At 42.2% G+C, this 19,024-nt stretch overlaps 1 protein-coding gene across 2 annotated transcripts; it reads left to right on the top strand.

The window, feature by feature from the left end:
• The first annotated feature begins 8,044 nt into the window (after positions 1 to 8,044).
• Positions 8,045 to 15,986, top strand: LOC117485666 (arginine and glutamate-rich protein 1). Of its 2 annotated transcripts, none has more exons than XM_034134293.1 (5): positions 8,045 to 8,591; positions 10,424 to 10,649; positions 13,466 to 13,549; positions 14,495 to 14,674; positions 14,708 to 15,986. In XM_034134293.1, the coding sequence occupies exons 1-4, from the start codon at positions 8,272 to 8,274 to the stop codon at positions 14,657 to 14,659; spliced, it is 795 nt and encodes a 264-aa protein (XP_033990184.1). In that variant the 5' UTR covers positions 8,045 to 8,271; the 3' UTR covers positions 14,660 to 14,674; positions 14,708 to 15,986. The 2 variants fall into 2 exon arrangements, with proteins under 2 accessions (XP_033990184.1, XP_033990183.1); XM_034134292.1 differs by having other exon boundaries at positions 10,391 to 10,649; positions 14,495 to 14,666; positions 14,700 to 15,986.
• The last annotated feature ends 3,038 nt before the right edge of the window (positions 15,987 to 19,024 follow it).

The following is a 19,024-nucleotide window of genomic DNA, read 5'->3' as shown; positions in this document are numbered from 1 at the left end:
CCTGCAAGCCTCCATCTTTGTATGACTTGTGCTACTGGAACACAGTCAACTCGAATGTGACGTCACTCCCAGTTCCAAACTCCCACTTCAAATGTGAATGGATCGCAGCATGAGTCATGCTGTATTCAAAAGCCATGAGCTGCACCTTCCCATGCCAGATGTTGGCGTCATGTTAAGACATGAGTGTTGAGGAAACATATGAATCTGTAAAAAGAACAGTCCTGGTTGAGTAAGACCTTGGCTTGTTCCTCTCCGCCGGTATCTTCAGCTTTCACACACTGGCGTCTCGGCGTCACTCCGTCACCGTGACTCCGGTCTCCAGGAAACATCCATTGTTACAGTGGGGAACAGTGGCAAGCAGGGACTGAGTGTGTGTTGGTGGCAGGAGGAGGTGATGGATGTGTCTCCCTTCCTGTTTCTCAGGAGAGTTTATTTTTCCCATGAAACACACACTCTAATGCGGGGGTGTAAACATAATGGCCTGCAGGCCAAAACCAGCCCGCCAGAGGGTCCAATCCGGCCCGCGAGATGACTTTGCAGAGTGCAAAGATTACAGAGAAGAGATTAACTGCAATTTTCACAACTTTTATGTATTTTGTATGTATACATGTTATACATGTACAAGGCAGGGGGGTTACTTAACCTTCTTCCTAAATAGTTCCCACTTTAGTTTGTATGGTGGTGTGTCAGTGCAGGTGGTCAGGATTACTACACAGCTGTAGAAATGAATGTTAAATAATTTCTAGATTTTAACAAGTTGTTTTGATCTTAAAGTAAAATACTATATTGTTCCCTTCAAGATACCTGTGACTAAATGTGTTGTGCCTTTGTAGATAAACTGTGATGTAAATTATTACTGTTGAAATTGCTCTTATTATTTTAAAGAAATGTCAGGTTGTTCATAATGTTAGGTAAAAACTGAGTTTATTAAATGTGAACATTTTCAAATGAAAAAAAAGGGAACAATCTTGAGTTGTAGATATTTTTAGATTATTATGCTATTATTTTGGTCCGGCCCACTATTTGGCCCCTGAACGAAAATAAGTTCGACACCCCTGCTCTAATGCCACGCTTTCTCTGCGCACGCTGTGGGAGAAAAATTGGGCGCAATAAGAAATACAGGAGTGAGAAGAAAGCAAATCTCATTCTCATTGGACTATATTCCCCCCTGTTTTGACATAAAACTGCAGCCTACAGCAGAGGTGGTGCACGGTCCAGATCATGTTGCCTTCAAATCCTTTCATACAATCTTTTCAGCTGAGCAAACACCGCCCTTCCCTTCTCGATCACTCACAGTTTTTAATTTCAGCTCATAATTGCTCTGATACCTAAACTTTGCTCATTTGAGTCGTGAATGGCAGGGAAGGGAGGGAGGGAAGGGAGGGAGGGAAGGGAGGGACCCGGAGAGAAGCAGACCGCTCGTCTCAGATGAAGATAGAGACAAGAGCTTAACCAGATCAGCTTCCCCGCCTGCCAATACTTCAAACTCGACCCTTGACCTCTCCGTTTGGCCTGTCAGAATCACCTGTCCTCCTCTCTCTCTTCTCGCCCGGCCCTCCAGAGAAAGATGATCCTCGGAGCTGACCACCGCTTGTCACAAAACCCTGGTGGTGACAGCCAAGTTCCCTCGGAGTCTTTTGTCACAGGGGTCATCTCTGAAGCTCCTCTAACACTTAATTACATCTCTTAAGGGGAAAGGGGACATGGCTGTCACATGCCAGGCGGACTTGAGCCCTTCACTGGACTTGACACAAACAAATGGTCAGGAGGAAGACATTAGGCATATGGTGCTCGCGGTGAATGGGGACCTCTTTTAAGGGTTAGTGATTTTGAATTGAGCGAATCTTCAGGGTGGCTGTGTCTTGAGTAATGGGAATGGACATCTGGTCAGTGGCTCAGTGAGGGCTGTTGAGGTTACACGGTAAGGAAATTCAAATTGGACAGCAGAAGAAGAAGATAGTCCCTGTGTAGAATATTGCATTTCACCTTTGACTATTTGAACATTAATGCTTCTTCTCAGATTGTTGCAGGGCAGATAACACAGACACAACAAACCTTTTGGTCAAGCCTATACAGCTACATAAACCTCTGTTTCCACATATCATCTTTTTCCGGCAAAAAGTCAGACACTGAGCAGAGCCTTATTCCAGCATTTTATCAAAGAAACACACCCAGCACTTTAAGAAAAAAGTCTATGACAGCAGTATAAATAGCCACTTCTTGTATCAGACTAGCATCGCCTACCATTTTTGTATTATCTATTTGTTAGTATCTATAGTATTTAATTAGGATGCTTGCTCCCACACTTTGTATGAATGAGCTAGTGTGACAGCTGTAGAGCGAGGAGGGTGATCCACGTATGGCGATAAAAGTCACACACTCACCAGCAGCAACGACCAGGCCGATCAGCTCCCACAAACAGGATTTTCAGTCTTTTTATGATAGTATAGGATAAACATATGTGGTCGAAAACAAGGTTCTTCTTCATTTTCAATTATTTCCAGCACTTTCCTTAAAAGTTTAAATATTTTCAAGTGCCTGGAAAAGGCACACAAAAAGAAGAAGATGCTATATGGACACAGGCCCTAAGACAAGTCCGTGGCTACGACACCGAAAGACAATCCTTTGACTTTAGTCTTAAACTTGTTGGTGTTTGTTCCAGCAGTATAACTGATATAACAGGCACAATGGTTGAATTATGCTCCATGATTTGACTGGGGCTGCAGGATTTGTTTCAATAGACAATGTATTTTAATTGCCATACCTAATAATGGGCCCTAAGAGCACCAAAGCTACATTGTCGTTTTTAACTATCACAGCCATTAACATAATTGATGAGCCTGTTTTGGATGGGATCCAAATTGTACGAGTGGATAACACAACACGTATCAATTATCTTTTACAATGAGTGACCTGATCTGACAGGGATCTAAGGAGTCAGACCTTATAAAACCTGATCCCAGATACCAGTTTCACACACAGAGAACACAAACGGCAGTCTGCTGGTCACAGACAAGCTGCCGTCAAAACGTCATTCCTGTCATTGTTCCTGGACTTCTCTTCCTCTCATTTAAAAAAGAGTACAGTTTCATCCTGCGATGATAATGACGTATGGTGGTAATATAATGATTATGACACTGTTTATATACACTCAGGGTTTAGACCTATTGATGTGCAGACGCAAAAGAACAAGAAAAACAGCGGCTGGTTAATAGAAAAGAAAAACGTGAACCGACTTTGACAGTTAAATTACATACATGCAAAGAAGGTGTATGTGGGAACGCGTCCGAGTCATTTGGCCCATACATCAAATGCACTAAGTATTACGTATATCCTGCTGAGCCCAAGTACAAATCCAGCAACTCATTCTCTGGGGAATTCATTGCAAGTGAGTGGGCGTGGTTATGACGTTTATATTGCTGCTATAAAACCGGAAGATAACCAACATCAGAGGCTGAAGGAAGAAGGGTCCTTTTCACAACGCCTCCAACAAAAATGTCAAACAGGTGAGACAACAAGATTAAGGCATTTCTGTCAGTAAGATCTGACTCCAAAAATATTCAGAAATGTTCAAGGAACGACAATGTGAGTGTGAGAAGGCTTCTGACACAGCTTCTCATGTTGTGTCCTACATGTGTTTAATGGATACTGAGAAAACTGCTTATGTTAATCATGAATGGACAATCTCTTCAGGGAGTGTATATATAATCAGTATCCCAATGACTTTAGCTGTGTCTAAATGACATTATATTGAAAAATAGAGGACATGTTCCATACAGATGTGATTATCCCTGACTCACTCCATAGAGTCTCTAATGATGCAGAGTGGGCATAGTGGGTTTCCTGCTATTCTCCTCTCCTCCGACCTGTTGACTGCCTCCTCCCCTCCTCTCCTTTACATCCTCTCTTCACTCTCCTAAAATCTCCACCTTCACCGCCCTCCCCCTTTATTCTCCCTCCTCTCCTCACCTCTCCCATACCCAGCCTGAGGTGAAAGAAGCGTTCTCATTCAGGGCAGGAGGGGTGGGGGAGCTTGCTTTCAGGTCTCCTTCCTCAATGGCTCTTTATGCCAGGACCCCTGGGCCATCAACATGACAATGTGACAATGTGGCGGGGCTTTTTAAAAGAGATCCTGTGTTTGTTAAGTGTTTTTCCCCCTGAAGAGCAACCACGGGGCAGGGTCAGGGGACCTGAGAAGTGCTCGTGAAAGAAAGGGGCCAACTTTGATCACAAAATGTGAAAGGGATGGACTTTTTGATTAACTTTAGCCGGGGGAGCCGGGTTCTGCTTCTTTGGGTTTTGGATAGTAAATCTGACTTCTAAGGATAATGTATAGTTCTTCAAAATAATTCAAACTGAAATGTAGAATTATAAGAAAAACTTTCGAAACACAAGTCAGAAGTTCTTAGAAAGTATTGAAGACTTTCAGTGTGTGGAAAACGCTTTAAAAGGATTTGGTATTTGGTGAACTGTGATATCTTCCAAACCCATACATTCCTTTCTGAAGCTGTGGGTGTCATAATAATGATGTTGACTACTGAGGTTTATCTGCATTTATGAATGTCAATGGGGTCAGTGGAAGCTCCCCTCAGCAGCATACATCTTCTTTGAAACCACTGTTGCAGCGGTGGATGCATGTAAACAGGAAGTGGTGTAATCCCATTGTATAATTCCTAATGAAATGAGTGATGGTCTGAATACCTCAAATCAAACCAGTAGTTCAGATACAGACCAGCTTTAAATGTCCCTCTCATCAGGCAGCATGTTGACAGACCGTGAATCTTCCGCGTCCCATCTCACACCATGTTGTTGAGAGATTGATGAGAAATGTTTATTTGTACATTTTGAGTTGTTTGTTTATTATTCTCACTTTACAAGATGAAAATAAACCAGTCAGATTGGAACATTTTCCTTTTTCATTTAGTTGCCCAATAATTCTGCACGTAGATATTCTCCTATAACGCCAAAACCTCACTTTTACTTTCTAAAATATTGACACTTGAGGTTTATTAACATTGTGGATTGACCGAGAGTACTGTAGTTGTTCAATAATAAAATGAATCCTCAAAGATACGACTTGCTTAATAATTCTGCACGCAGTGTATGAAGTAGCTTAATGTATAAATACTAAAGTAAAGTACTAAGTACCTATTTTGTAAACGTATGTACAGTACTTGAGTAAATGTACTTAGTTACTTTGCACCTCTGCTCACGATAGCTTTTTGACTATTGTCTCAGTTACAGTGTTTACTAGTCCTCTTTACATCTCATTGATCTCACACACAGCTATGCTCATCAGTGAGATGTGACCAGGTCAGTCATCATCTTGGCTAAAACTTCTCCCACCAAAGACAGAGCTGGTGCTCCTGTGACACAGACACCTTTAAGCTTTGACTGACATGTGATCATAAGTGACATATCCAAATGGTTTCTCCTGAGATCACCTCAGCAAGGAGCCCTTTCAAATAGGGATTAGAGGAATATGAAACCTGCTCTTTAGGCTCTCTGAAACTCTCTTACAACTCCATCTCCTAGTACTAGACTCCTGGTACTAGGATGGGTTAAAAGCAGAGAACACATGTCACTGTGTGTGCTGTGTGCTCTGCATGTGTGACCACTAAAGAGGGTTTCATCCCTCCATATTCTATTCTATCTATCTTCCCGCTCATGTTATTGCCTCTCTTACAACATTCACCCCAAACCACCCATGAGCAGACAGACAAACTCTGCATTTACACACCGACTGCTCCTCCAGCTCGGCTTTTTTCTATCCCCAGCGGAGTCGCAGTGGAACTCTTTTCCTCTCCACCTCCATGAAACACTTTCTATTATTCATCAAAAGGAGCTTTAAGCACCACTCTCTTCCCGTTACACAAGCGAGAAACGAGCGAAAAACAAGACATCCTTGCCTCTTTAATGCTGATTCCTTTCATCTGCGGGAACAGAATTTGTGGATCATTAAAATAAAACGTAACCATAAGTTACAGAAGATTGATTCTTTGGCTTTGAGCAGAGGAATTGACGGAGGGAGTGCAGGCCGGGGGAGCTGTTCCTGGAGAGAGGAACCAAGACTTGCCCTCAATTTCTGGCACTAAAATCACATCATTTCTCTGTAATTCTGGGAACAGTTGTGTTTCTGTAATGGTGCTTTTTCTGACAATACATGGATGAATGCACCCTTCCTCAACACAAACGCCTTTTCATCTGAGTGCATGGAAGTGACTCAGATGACAACTGTTATCAGTTCACAATAACTCAAAGTATTCTTGATCCACGATCAAAGCTGCACACGGCAAGACTCTTTGTGAACAAAAGCCTTCTTTCTACTAAAATTAGATTCAGAGATGCAGGAAGTTTCAGGTAATTAGAAAAAATGACAAAATAAATCTTCCTGAAGTTGGAGCACTTTCATTTTTAGCTTGAGTTGTGTGACCTTTTTAAAGCTGATTCACTGGGCTTTTGAGTTATGTGTTTTTAAATTTAGTAATGACAGTTTATTTCGAGCGCAGCACTCCAGGGAGAGTTATCACAATGGCCTCATTTTGCCAGAGTGGGATGGCAGTCTTTTAGTGTGGGACTGTGTCATTGTCAAATTGTGTTTTATTTTCTCCCTCGTTCTGTCTGTTGGTTGGCTATCTGATGTTCTTGTTGCTATATTTACAAGCTCTGATAAAAGCATCGCTTTAACCTCTGATAACGCATGACAACAACATTTAAAAATGGACACAGGAAAAGTTAAATATAGGTCAAATAGGGACAACAATTCAAAGCTGTGTAGTGCCACTCTGCTTGCTTTAAAAAGTAGCAGGAGAGCATTTAAACGATTTCAGTTTACACTTCTACCTTGATTTTACTCAACAGCTGCAGGCGGTGAGCCAGCTCAAGGTTAAAGAAAAATGGAAGCGACTTAGCTTTCACTTTTCTCTCTGGCGTTTTTCATTCGAAGACATTAGTGCTTTATCTAGGTGTTGATCTTTTTATATTGGAGTCAAAATAATTCATACAACACTGATGCAGTAGAGCTGGAAGAATTAGTGGAATGTAGTGAAGTACATTTACTCAAACTGTTTTAAAGTACAATATTGAGGTACTTTCCTTGAGTATTTTGAATTTATGCTACTTTGACTACTTTTAAGAAGCCAATATTGTACGTGTATTCCTATACATTTATATAAAGACAGCTTTAGTTACTAGTAACTTTAAAAATGCAGATTTCTAGCTTAAACAATTAAGTGGTTAATAAACATTGTCAAATAATGCTTGGTTAAAATATCCAGCAGCAGTATATAAAGTAATTAAATGAGCTCCACCTTTACAAGCTGTGATGAACACATTAATGCATCAATAATCCTAATCCACTAGGACCTATATGATGGGCCATTTTGCATTAAAAGTACTTTTACTTCTACTTTAAGTATATTTTGGTGCAAATACTTTTGTGCTTTAACTTAAGTAAGATTTTGTATGCCAGACTTTTACTTATAACAGAGTAATTTAAAATGTGGTCATGGCTGGATGCAGGTTATACCATTTTCTAATCAAAATTACTTCAAAAGACTTGATTTGAATAATATCTGAGTATCTCTGTCAGAAATCATGAATAAACTGCATGAACTGTAAGCAGCCCATTAAGATTACATGTGAGTGACTGTACATGGTCAATAAGTAGCCTACTTCAAGACCACACATTTAGTAATTATTTTGAGAGTAAAAACGTTTTAATTATGTACATTATCATTGACAGTTCAAATAAAGTGTAACTTTGACTTTGCTGTACAAACAACCCAAAACTGCTCTATGTGAGAAAATGAAAACAAACTGGCTTTCGGTTATTCGTGTATAGAAAGTAATTATTACTGAACACAAAGGCTTTATAGACGCCAATTGTTCAATAATTTATAAACGTAACATTTTCTAAATATCTTTATTTTGACAAAGTTAAGGCAACTCAGGGCTCTGTACATTGATTTAGGATTTCACCTGACTGGGTTCTCCCGAAAACCACCGGAAAATACCGAAAGCCGCGGTGCCTGCTGGGAAACGCAATAGTCGACAATCCGCCATCTTTCTTTACAGAGAGTTAGTAGGGCAAATAACAACCAGTTTAAATGATTATTTCTCCAGAATTTAATCATTGAAGCAATTTTACTTGGTACCTCGCTGTAAGCAATACGTTTAAAAAGGAGCTCGTGCAACAGGATTCGCAGTATTGCCTACATATCAGACACAAGGCACCGTAGTTTGGTGTAACGCTAAGCGGAGCTGGTCAAGATGGGCCGATCTCGGAGCCGCAGCTCCTCCCGCTCCAAACACTCCAAAAGCAGCAAGCACAGCAAGAAACGGAGCCGGTCCAAAGACAGGGAGAGGTCCAAGAAGCGGTCCAAGTCCCGGGAAGCGAAAAGGAACCGTCGCAGAGAATCTCGTTCTCGTTCCCGGTCCACCACAGCCCCAACCCGCAGAGAAAGACCAGCCACGCCGCCGGAGCGCATCGACATCTTCGGCAGGACGCTGAGCAAGAGAAACGCTCTGGACGAGAAACAGAGGAAAGAGGAGGAGGAGAGAAGGGCAGAAATGGAGAGGCAGAGGAAGATGTAAGTATATTTTAATGAAAGACTCTGTAAATCTAACGTAAAATGAACTGCAATGTGTGCTAAGCTAAATGCTAGGCTAGCTCCATTCAGTTGTATGGATAGCGTCAGCTCTTTGCACTAGCATGCTAGCAGCCAAAGCATGCTAACGTCAGCTAGGCTCCACAGGCCCTGAGGACACACACACGCACACATTATTATCCCTGTCAGGGAAGAAAGCAACGCAGGGGCCAGCTCACCTTTTCAGCCTGGCTGCACTTGAAGTTAAGTTTAACTTTAAGATAATTCCCATTTTATAATAGCAGCCATGTTGTTGCACTATGCTTATCATTATTACAATCTTCATAGTTGCAATGAGGACATTCCAACTTTGTTATAAGTATTACTGTCAGTACAACTGGTCCTTAATCTAATGCATGATGCTGTCAACCAACCGTTTTGAAATGTAGTAGTTGTCTTACTCATTAATGAGCAGCTATATCAATCTTGTTTTAATGTAACTGCACTTGTGCTTTACATTAACCTCTGAATGTGTTATGGATCATTATCTGACATAAGTGATTTTTCGTACTTTTTTACCTTAACCTCCCCTATGGTACTCATTGGTTATTGAAAATTAGATCAATGCATATATTAACATGGAAATAATAGTTTTCTGCAGTCTAACATGGAGTTGCACAAAGGAAAACAATTGACTTGGCTGTCAATACATGTACTAATAAACCCCTTGACCCCTCACTGAATACATATACATACTGAATGCATGTTAGAGAGCATGCGTTTAGTAACCTATGAAAGCTGGAGAATTAGCTTTTCAGCTATCTTTAACATGTCTGACTGCATCACCAGCTGCTGCTGCAGTGAAGATGCTGCTTCAGAAGGTGCTAATAAAAGTGCATCACTGCCGCTTCTCTGTGTTAAAACACTGGAGCGGTTGCCACACATAATGACCATAGCTAGTTTTCTTGTCTGCTGGCAGGTTCTATCTGTCTGACAGGAAAGCTGCTGTTGTGAAATGTGTGTGTGGTAGCCAGAGGCGCACAGACACCTGAGATCCCAGCCTCTGCCCATCACCTGGCCTCCTGAGTGGCTCTTTTATTAACCCCTGGCCACAAGGCCACTTTTCCTGGTATACACATGTAAATATCCTGACACAGAGACTTGGGAGATAAGGAAGGACTTGGGCCTGGGTTTGGAACGGTCTCTGGTTTCCCAGTGGTTGACAAAATGAAATAAGATCCAGGCAGGGTGGGCTGTGTGTTTACAGTGGGGCCAGGAGCGATGTGACAACACGCATCCACTCTTAATAGCTTCCTGTTCATTGGAGAATGAAAGAACAATTTCAAAGCATTTTCAATAGGTAAACAGGATGATACTGCATCTGCATCAACCCATTGTAGCCATTTTAGTGGAAAAACTACACTAGACTAAGCATTATAAAGTCAAATATATACATATCCTGAGCTCTGAGCCTTCACTACTTCATACCATTCTTCCGTTACATTTCCCATATTCATCTTTTATGACAATGAGCAGTATTTTAGTACTTAAGGTTTTCATTGCCATCACTACACTGTAGCTACTTCCCTATGACAATAAATCCTTCAAAATGTGAACATATATTGCATTGATACAACTTCACACTGCTGCAGATAACATTTTCTAAATCATTTTAAAAAAGCCAAGATACTTGTTTAAATGTGTGTTGGTAACTCACTCCCTTGTTTTGTTCTCAGTGTAGTAGAATATGTTTCTTATGATAAATCCCTGCATCCTTCCCCTCTGTGATCCCGCTCTCATAGCTCCTCTCATCTGTTTCCCTCTCCGTCCTCCAGCCGGCAGCAGGAGATCGAGGAGAAGCTGATCGAGGAGGAGACGGCGCGGCGGGTGGAGGAGCTGGTAGCCAAGAGGGTGGAGGAGGAGCTGGAGAAGCGAAAGGACGAGATTGAGCGGGAGGTGCTGCGGCGCGTGGAGGAGGCGAAGCGCATCATGGAGCGTCAGCTGCTGGAGGAGCTGGAGAGACAGCGGCAGGCAGAGCTCACGGCCCAGAAGGCCAGAGAGGTAACGCTCGGTCGTTTGGAACGCAGCCCCTCCATTCCCTACATACCTTCCCCAGTCAGCTGGTCTCACTGTTGCCTTTCTCCAGGACATGCGTGATCTAGCCATGGTACAAGTTTCACTGCAGGGAGGGTATATGCACAGCCTGCAGGGAAATCATGTAGCAAAAGCATTACTAATAAATGTAATTCATTGTCAATTTAACTGTCAAAATTGTTATTTCTTACACATTTAAATATGTCGGATGAGAAAATGTGCATGAACTTACGTGCACAAGGCTTACAATTATTTAAAGTAATAAAACGACAACATGTACACACGTTCACATCTTAAAAGTGATCCTTTTTCTTGCAGTCACTTAACAGTCACTAGGAGTATGGGAAATGTGGTTCTCACAGCGAGAGTTATGCTAGAAATGGGCAATTTAGTATAATTGCCTGTTTTATACACATGGGGCAATGTAAATGGCGTCTCAAGAGAGTCTCCTAACTTGCCAGTGAGAGTTTTGCCATGGCGTGGTTACAAAAATTAACTGATTTCTTTATTTCATTTCCCCCCCCTGGTTCTGTTTTTTGAGCTCTCTATTTTTAGACCACCGGCTCTGAACATTTTTCGCCATTTAAAACTTCCCAAATACCTACAAGTTTTTAGAAACTCTATTAGATTATTTTTAGGCTTCAGTTTGATTTCTATTATGATGAACCCTTTTCGGGCTTTTTCAAATTAGTACAGCCCCCCTGCTTCTTCCTTTCGTTTTGAATTTTAGAGAGTGAAGCTGTCTGACAGCCTGTCCACTGCCTCCCCAGGCTTCATTAAAAAAGGGGGTTTGTTTATACTACAGTAATAATGTATTGTGTATGAGAAGGGCGGCTAAAGCCTAGTGACCCTGACTCTCACAGGGAGCAGCCAGTGGCTCGGGAATAATCGGGTGAGAAATGTAGTAAGCCTCCTTCACCTACAGGACTTATTGGGTCAGCCCTGTGCCCCCTTACGCAGCGTCCACACGGCGCCGTGCGTTGAAGATTGCTGGCGGGCTAGTCTGAAGCTCGACCAACAACCAATCACATGAATCTCCCGCCCCGGACACACAAGCACGCGGTTTGATTGGCTAGAGCTTGTACTGGCATATGATTTGATTGGCTGACGCTTCCGTTGAAGCTTCAAAAGTTGAACATTGCTCAACTTTTGAAGCGAGCGAAGCGACGCTCCCACAATGCAGTTCGGCAAAGTGTGACGTCACCCCATTCAAAGTGAACGGGCAGAAGCGTTGAAGCTTCAACGCACGCCGCCGTGTGGACGGGCTGTTACAGTTTGTCTGTATGCCTCTTTCTGAATTTCCCACTCTCAAACTGAGACCGTGTAACTCACAGGACCGGTAGAAAGACCCTTTTTATAACCAAAGTGTAGAGTATTCAGCTGAAGACTCCTACAATAACTCCTGAGTTTTAAAAACACAAGTGGAGATTTCCTATCGGCTACGCTGACATTTCAAACCCAATTTGATGTGTAGAAATGTTAATCCCATTTGTTTATACAGACAGTTTGTCCTGTACAGGTGTTATGCTTTACCCCCCCCCCCCCCCCCCCCTACCTTCTCTTTAACAATCCTTCTTTTGGGATTCTTCTGTTAGACGCCACCTGCTCTTGGATACATAATGACGGACATTTCCTGTTTTGACAAGGTTAACTATCTGTGGTCTAACCTTTTTTTAATCTGTTAATATATATATTTTTTCTAATAATTTTAATTTGAAGAGCTTTTTCTCTCTAGCAAAGCAAATGTACTGTGTTTTGTACTCATGCCTTGCTTCTCCTGTAGGGTTTGCTGCTAAATTTTGAGACTGTTATTTAAATACATTTGTGTTGTTTTTATTTTGGAAACACAACAACTCAGCGTCTTCCTAACTAGCACTTGACCCCCGAGCTGGCCTGCAGCCTTCAGCTCACCGTGACTCGTGTCCTGTACTGTAAGTGTACCGTGGACCCCCACTTTGTACTGTCCTCTCCTGTGGGGCCGCCGTACAGAACGGATAAACCCTTAAACAGAATGAGCTGTGGCTGCAGGCAAAGGCTAAGCAGTACAGAGATCAGTTATAAAGAGGAATGCCGCTGGCGCGGTATGGCAGAGTCCCCCCCATACCTACCTACCCACCCACCCACCCACCCCAGGAGCGCTTCTCTGTCTCTGCAGGGGCAACACAGTCCGGACGAGACAGTAAATATTCAACCGTTTAATGCCGAATGCTTTCACCAGTTGTGTAGGTACACAGGCAAGGAAAATGCGTAGGTATACGTGCATTGGTGAGCCAAAACTATTCCCTCCTTTATTTGTATCCTTTTTTCTCATGCTTATAATGATGTTAAAAATCTATTTTCCTCTAGATTGTATTGTCTGTCATTTATATGTTTATTTTTACGAGTGTGATGAGTGGGTCCCCCCCCCCCCCCCCCCCCCCCCTTTTCTATTTTCTTTTTTTTTGTATTCTCGTGTAAATTTTACGATAATTCAGCGAGTGAGCTTTAATTACTTCTAAAAGGGTAGGGGAGGGAAAAGTAGTTGCCGGTGAATTTCCCCCCCCCCTCAGTTTCTATATGCGTTTTGCCCCCTCTTTGTATTTTTTAAGAATTCTGGCTGACTGCAAAGAGTGTGGTCATGTGCGAGAGGCTAAACAAACTTCTCTGTGGTGTAATGACTTTATGTGTGTGTGCTGGTATGTGTGACAATTAGAGGGTGAGCGTGTGTGTGTGTGTGTGTGCATAAAGTGCTCTGTGGCTGTAGCCTGTTCGTGCGCTAACATGGCACCGTGTCACCCGTCTAGGAGGAAGAAAAATCTAAGCGGGAGGAGCTGGAAAAAATCCTCGAGGAGAATAACCGCAAGATCGCCGACGCTCAGGCCAAACTGGTACGCCCTGCTCTGCTACTTCCTGTCTCGTTTTCATACATTTATTCCATTTGACTAAAATTCATAACCCTCCATTTTGTTGTTTTGCATGCCGCCTTCCTCACATACGAAAACACTCTAATCGCATCCTCTTCAAACGCTTTAATGTCCTCAAGAAACCTGAAAACCATGTTCGTATATTTAAAACAAAAAAACAGGGATTTTCTTAATAACATTTTTGGAGTATATTGATACCCACAAATGATATATATATATTCCAAATGTTACCGTCCGGACACAGCCAATGATAAGTGTGCCTTACGTGCAGAAAGAAAAACCAACTCGCGTCATGTCTGCTTTTTGTGCTCAATGTGTCTTTGTGTGTCTTCCATTCCAAATCAAATGTATAGAGCACTGAGACACTAGAAGTATGGGAAATGCGGTTTCTCACAGCAAGAGGTATGCTAGAAACTGAAGTGGCAAAAGACTTAACGTATAATTGACTGTTTTATACTTATGGGTCAATGTAAATGTTGGCATCTCGGGACGAGTCTCCTAACTTGCCAGTGTGAGTTTTGCCATTGCGTGGTTACAAAAATGTACTGACTAATTTATTTCATTTTCTCCTGGTTCCGTATCCTTTTACTTTTCATATTTCCTAACGTCTTTGTCAATATATGTTATAAAGAGCTCTCCTTTTTTAAGACTGAACATTTTTGGCAATTCAAAACTGTTCCCAATCTTATATAAACCTTATATTTTATTTAGGCTTTAGTTTGAGTTCAATTAGTAAACCTGCTCCTGTAACACTCTTATGATTAACCCTTATAGGGCTTCTTTTATATTATTACCATGGTTGAAAACCCCAATGCCAGCAGTCTGCGGGTGCATGTCTTTTATAGATGTCTCTTCCTGACCTTGTCTGACCCCTATTGTCTGCTCCGTGTTTTCCTTTCCGTCCCCCAGGCTGAGGAGCAGTTGCGTATTGTAGAGGAGCAGAGAAAGATTCACGAGGAGCGCATGAAGCTGGAGCAGGACCGTCAAAAGCAGCAGAAGGAGGAGCAGAAAATCATCCTGGGCAAGGGCAAGTCCAGGCCCAAGCTGTCCTTCTCCCTCAAGGCCACGGAATGAGACTGCTCCCCCCCCCCCCCCCCCCCCCCCCCCCCCCCCCCCCCCCCCAACCTCCATGACCCCCATTCTCATCGATCGACCCCCGCTCCTCCTCCTCTGCGGAACGCTCGCTTCGTTTTGGAAGCGCCGAAAGAAGGAAGGCCGAGGAACGGGCTGCATCCCTGTGCTTGTCGCTGTGAAAGACCCCACTACCTTGAAGAGGAGGCAGCTCTTCATCCAAGAAGGACCCGACTGCTTCCTCCACCCTTCCTCTCCCCCACCGCACAGATGAATCCTGTTTGTGCTTTTTTTTTTTTTTTACTTTTAGGGAACTTTTGATGTAGAATGCTTTAACATGCCCCCGTTACGTCTTAACAGCGAGCACCTGTGCGCTCCTCTTTACATGTGTTCACAGCCAGCAAACTACTATAGAACTCCAGTCCCCAGTATAGAAGAGTATGTGTGACTTTGTGTACTTCAGTCTACTGTAAACAGCTCGTGTGCAGCTTGGGAGTTGGCCTGCTGTTCTCCTTTTCATCTAAAACAGGCAGTGGTAACCGATCACAGCCTCTAAATCGCAGTGAACTTCCCGTCCAGCTGACAGCGGTGTGTCTTCCACTTTCCTTCCTTCACCATGAGCTCCGTTCACATAAACCTCTTTTCTTTCTGCTCCAGCTCTGTCTGCCATGTATATAATTTTTTTTTCTAAAATGACAGCAGCATGTCGACCTGAGATGAAATGTATTAGATTTGAAGTCGCTGCAGTGCAGGTTAACGCAGCCCGTCTCCCAAGCTGCCCATGACCGATCCTTACAACAGGATGTGTGTGTCGTCCACCATAAAAGGGGGCCTGTGGGTAAAGGCAGGGGAGAGTACATTTCCTGTATGATGTAACTTTATTAGCCTTGCTGTGATGTGCTGACTCCCACTACTCCTCCTCCCCCAAATTCAGATTGTGTTAGGAAGTTGATCACAAAAGTCACAGTAATACTTGAGTTTTGCATTTTGAGAATTTTTGGGAAAATTTGACGAGAGCAGCCGAGCATACAGTCCCTACATTAATGACAGTTTTGTAGATTAAATAAAAATTGGCAATGCGCCTCGCTTGGTAAGTCTTGATTCGTTTAGGATGGACAAGTTCAGGTAAGATCAGGTTTAAGGTCAGCAGCAGTGTGAGTGTGACAGTGAATGTGTGTGTGTGTGTTTGTTTGTGTGTGTGACTGGCAGGCAGGCTGACCTAAGGTGGGTATATAAAGACTTTTTGTTATGTTGTGGGACTTGGAATTTGTCATGTAATTTCCCCCAAATGTCAAGGGACTGAACAGTTCAATAAATCCATTGAATGCCACTCATGTGTCTGTGTGATGATGTGAAGAAGTTTAAAGGAAACGCTCAACTTCCATTTTACTTTTTTTTTTATTCAGTCCTACCTCACAAATAAGTTAATTAAAAGCACTTTACACTACCGTTTTAAAGAAGTAGTATTTCAGATTGGCACATTTGAATGACATTACACCAGCTTTGTCAGCAGTTTGTATCGCACTACGATCCATTTCCACCCTTGAGCCGAGCGATACATCAAGTTAACAAACCCTGTAACAGCAGCTGGATTCAGAAGGGCTGCTGATGGAGATCATGCTTCTCATATTCAACATGACAAATCAACTCAACAAATACTACTGTGTTTGGTAACAGTTTGCTTAATGTCTCAACGAATATATATATATATATATATATATATATATATATATATATATATATATATATATATATATATATACTTTTTCTTTAACGATTTGTTTAAAGTGCCTCTGAGGGGATTCGAACCCGGGTCCTCCGGCACGGGCCGATCACGCTTAAGGCGGCACAGTGAATCCAATTTTAGATGTCGACTGCTTTTAAAAGTGCAGGTCAAGCAATGACGGATTGAGAGGTGAGTATTTAAACTCGGGTTACTTTGTTTATTTGAATCAGAGGAGCAAACGAACCTAATATATTATTTTAATGTCTTACTAATTGGTGACTCCTGCCAACAGTTTTCTGTAGTTTAGAACGACGCAGCACAGTCCACAGTCAAACACCGACAGACGGGTGAACAGCAGACCCCGGCCCCGGAGACCCCGGCCCCGCTCCGCTCCGGTGCCGCGGAACAAACGGGGCTCACCGCGGCCTCTCGCGGGCTGTTTCTGATTGAGACAAGTCATTTAATTAATACATGGTAGCCTACATTTAGTTAGTTTGAAAAAAAATACAGCTGGTTTAGAGAACTTTCCCCCACAAACTAAATTAAAAGAGAGAAAAACGAGTAAGGCTACTTGGGAGATAAAACAATGTTTAAAAAAAGTTTCCAAGCTGAATACAGAAAGTAAAACAAAAGTGTCAGGTTATCCTATTGATGTCGGGCTATTCTACATATACATTTTTACAATTTTTTCTTAAGTTGTTTTAAATGTTCTTTTAAAGGCAAACTGAGCTTCCCAAACTTTTTTCGCGTCTGTTTGAAATAGGCTACCTACATTAGCGGCCTGTCTGTCAGCAGGACAATTTCCATGTGATTATCTTTGAACAATGTTGGAACAACAATAGTTAAAGTCCTGTCCAAAGTGCTTTCCTGTTTGCAAGTGTCAACCTCAGAGATTCACGGTGAAGTGTGTGAGAGAGTGCAGAGAGAGTGTGTGTGTGTGTGTGTGTGTGTGTGTGTGTGTGTGTGTGTTTCTTCAGGAAAGACGCTGCAGCTCATTGCCCGTCGGGCTGAGGGACTTGTTTTAAAGGCAGGAAGGAAGAGATTTAAAAATAAAGAAACTCAAAACTTCCTCTGCGCTGTCATCCACAATTTTTCAAACAACACATTTGATGACAACAAATCCATAATTTACATGAAATATAAAGATAACATTATGGGGAAATTAGTTACTTTAAGAGATGCGTTAGTACAGACGACAGAAGAGGCGCATATTTACTCAAATTAAATCAATGATTAAATAGCTTCAAGAACGGGCATATTAGTTATTTTTTTATTCAGCCACTTTTAAACGTTGGTGTGTAGAGAAAACAAAAACACTATCAAGTTCTCACACAGTTATAAAATACTATCTTTAAAATATGTAGACACATTCTGAAACTCTATAAATGGCATTGTTTTCTTTAGGTCAATGAGTAAACATCCTAGATAACTGTATGGGCCCGTTCGCAGAGCCGCGTGCCAGTCTTGTTAATCTAATATAGTTGCCTTTTCCTCTCGCAGAATTAAATTAATGAGATGTTCACGCTGCTGCAATAAACACAGTCTGCGGTGAATATCAGCCGGACGATCAGCAAACAGCCGCAATCCACAGCGGCCGCCTGGAAAAAGCCTGATCGAATTAAGTCGTTAAACAGTGTCATAACTTCACATGGTGCTTTCAGGGACCTGTAATCTACGACTGCAGAGGTGTGTGAGTGCTCATCAAATTAGAGGCCATTGACTAAAAGTAGAGTGTTTGTAGAAAGTGTCAATGTGTGCCGTCTCAATTATGCTTTGAAAGAACTTTAAAACAACGTTTTAATTGTTCGGAAATCCTGTGCAGGACATCTTGTAGGCCTAAATAATAATTAAATAATGTGGTGGTCAAGGAAAAACTCCTGTAAATACTGCCATACTTTTTAAACTTCTAAAAAGTTTAAATAAAGTGGATTTCTCTTTAAAATGACGTGGGCTTGACGATAAAATAGCTCTTAATTAGAATAGGCACTTCATCGTTTGATGTTGTACTTTTTTAAACATCAATGCAAGCAGTTCTGTTATTTTTAAATTACATTTAGATGTCAAATATCTATTGTTTTCTGTATTTCCTCATCTGTCTCCGAGATGTCTTTCCCGCTAGTGGGCGCTCGTGCCCTTCGGAAGAGCTCGCGCTGCAGTGCTCTGATGGAGACACGCGCAGCACTGTGGCTCCATACATGGCTGTGCGCGAGCCTTATGGGACCCAATGTTGTCTCTTTGTTTTCATTATGGGACTATTTACAGAAACTATAAACACGTTATGCGTTGTTTGAGAGCCCTTATGCTTTTATAAGAAGTACACATATAATTGCTGTTCTGTAGTGTTAGCTATGTTTTAATCGAAGTGAAATGCACCTTTATTGTTTTTGTGTATTATTGGACTACCTAATATGCTTTTACACTTTTATGATGTCATAATTAGACACAAGTGACATTTTCAGATTGATATTCATCCACCTGCTAGTTAACTAAGTAGGATTCGGCTGTATTTCCTCCACATTTCGCTCACCACTAGTCACCGTGCTGAACCAGTTGTCGCGCTTGACTGACAGCAGAGCTCCTACTGAATTCCCCGCCGTTGGGACCAATCAGCGGCGGCGGGGGGCGGGGCCTGCTCCACCAAA

The sequence above is a fragment of the Trematomus bernacchii genome, unplaced genomic scaffold, assembly GCF_902827165.1.
Source record: "Trematomus bernacchii unplaced genomic scaffold, fTreBer1.1, whole genome shotgun sequence".
Classification (NCBI taxonomy): Eukaryota; Metazoa; Chordata; class Actinopteri; order Perciformes; family Nototheniidae; genus Trematomus; species Trematomus bernacchii.
This window is presented reverse-complemented; position numbering and strand designations above follow the sequence as displayed.

Excerpts from the sequence above, each read along its gene's own strand:
- LOC117485666 (XM_034134292.1), top strand. The coding sequence starts at position 8,272 with ATGGGCCGATCTCGGAGCCGCAGCTCCTCCCGCTCCAAACACTCCAAA. Across the intron at positions 8,592-10,390 it reads ATGGAGAGGCAGAGGAAGAT|CTCCTCTCATCTGTTTCCCT; the intron begins GTAAGTATATTT and ends CCGCTCTCATAG. Across the intron at positions 10,650-13,465 it reads CGGCCCAGAAGGCCAGAGAG|GAGGAAGAAAAATCTAAGCG; the intron begins GTAACGCTCGGT and ends TCACCCGTCTAG.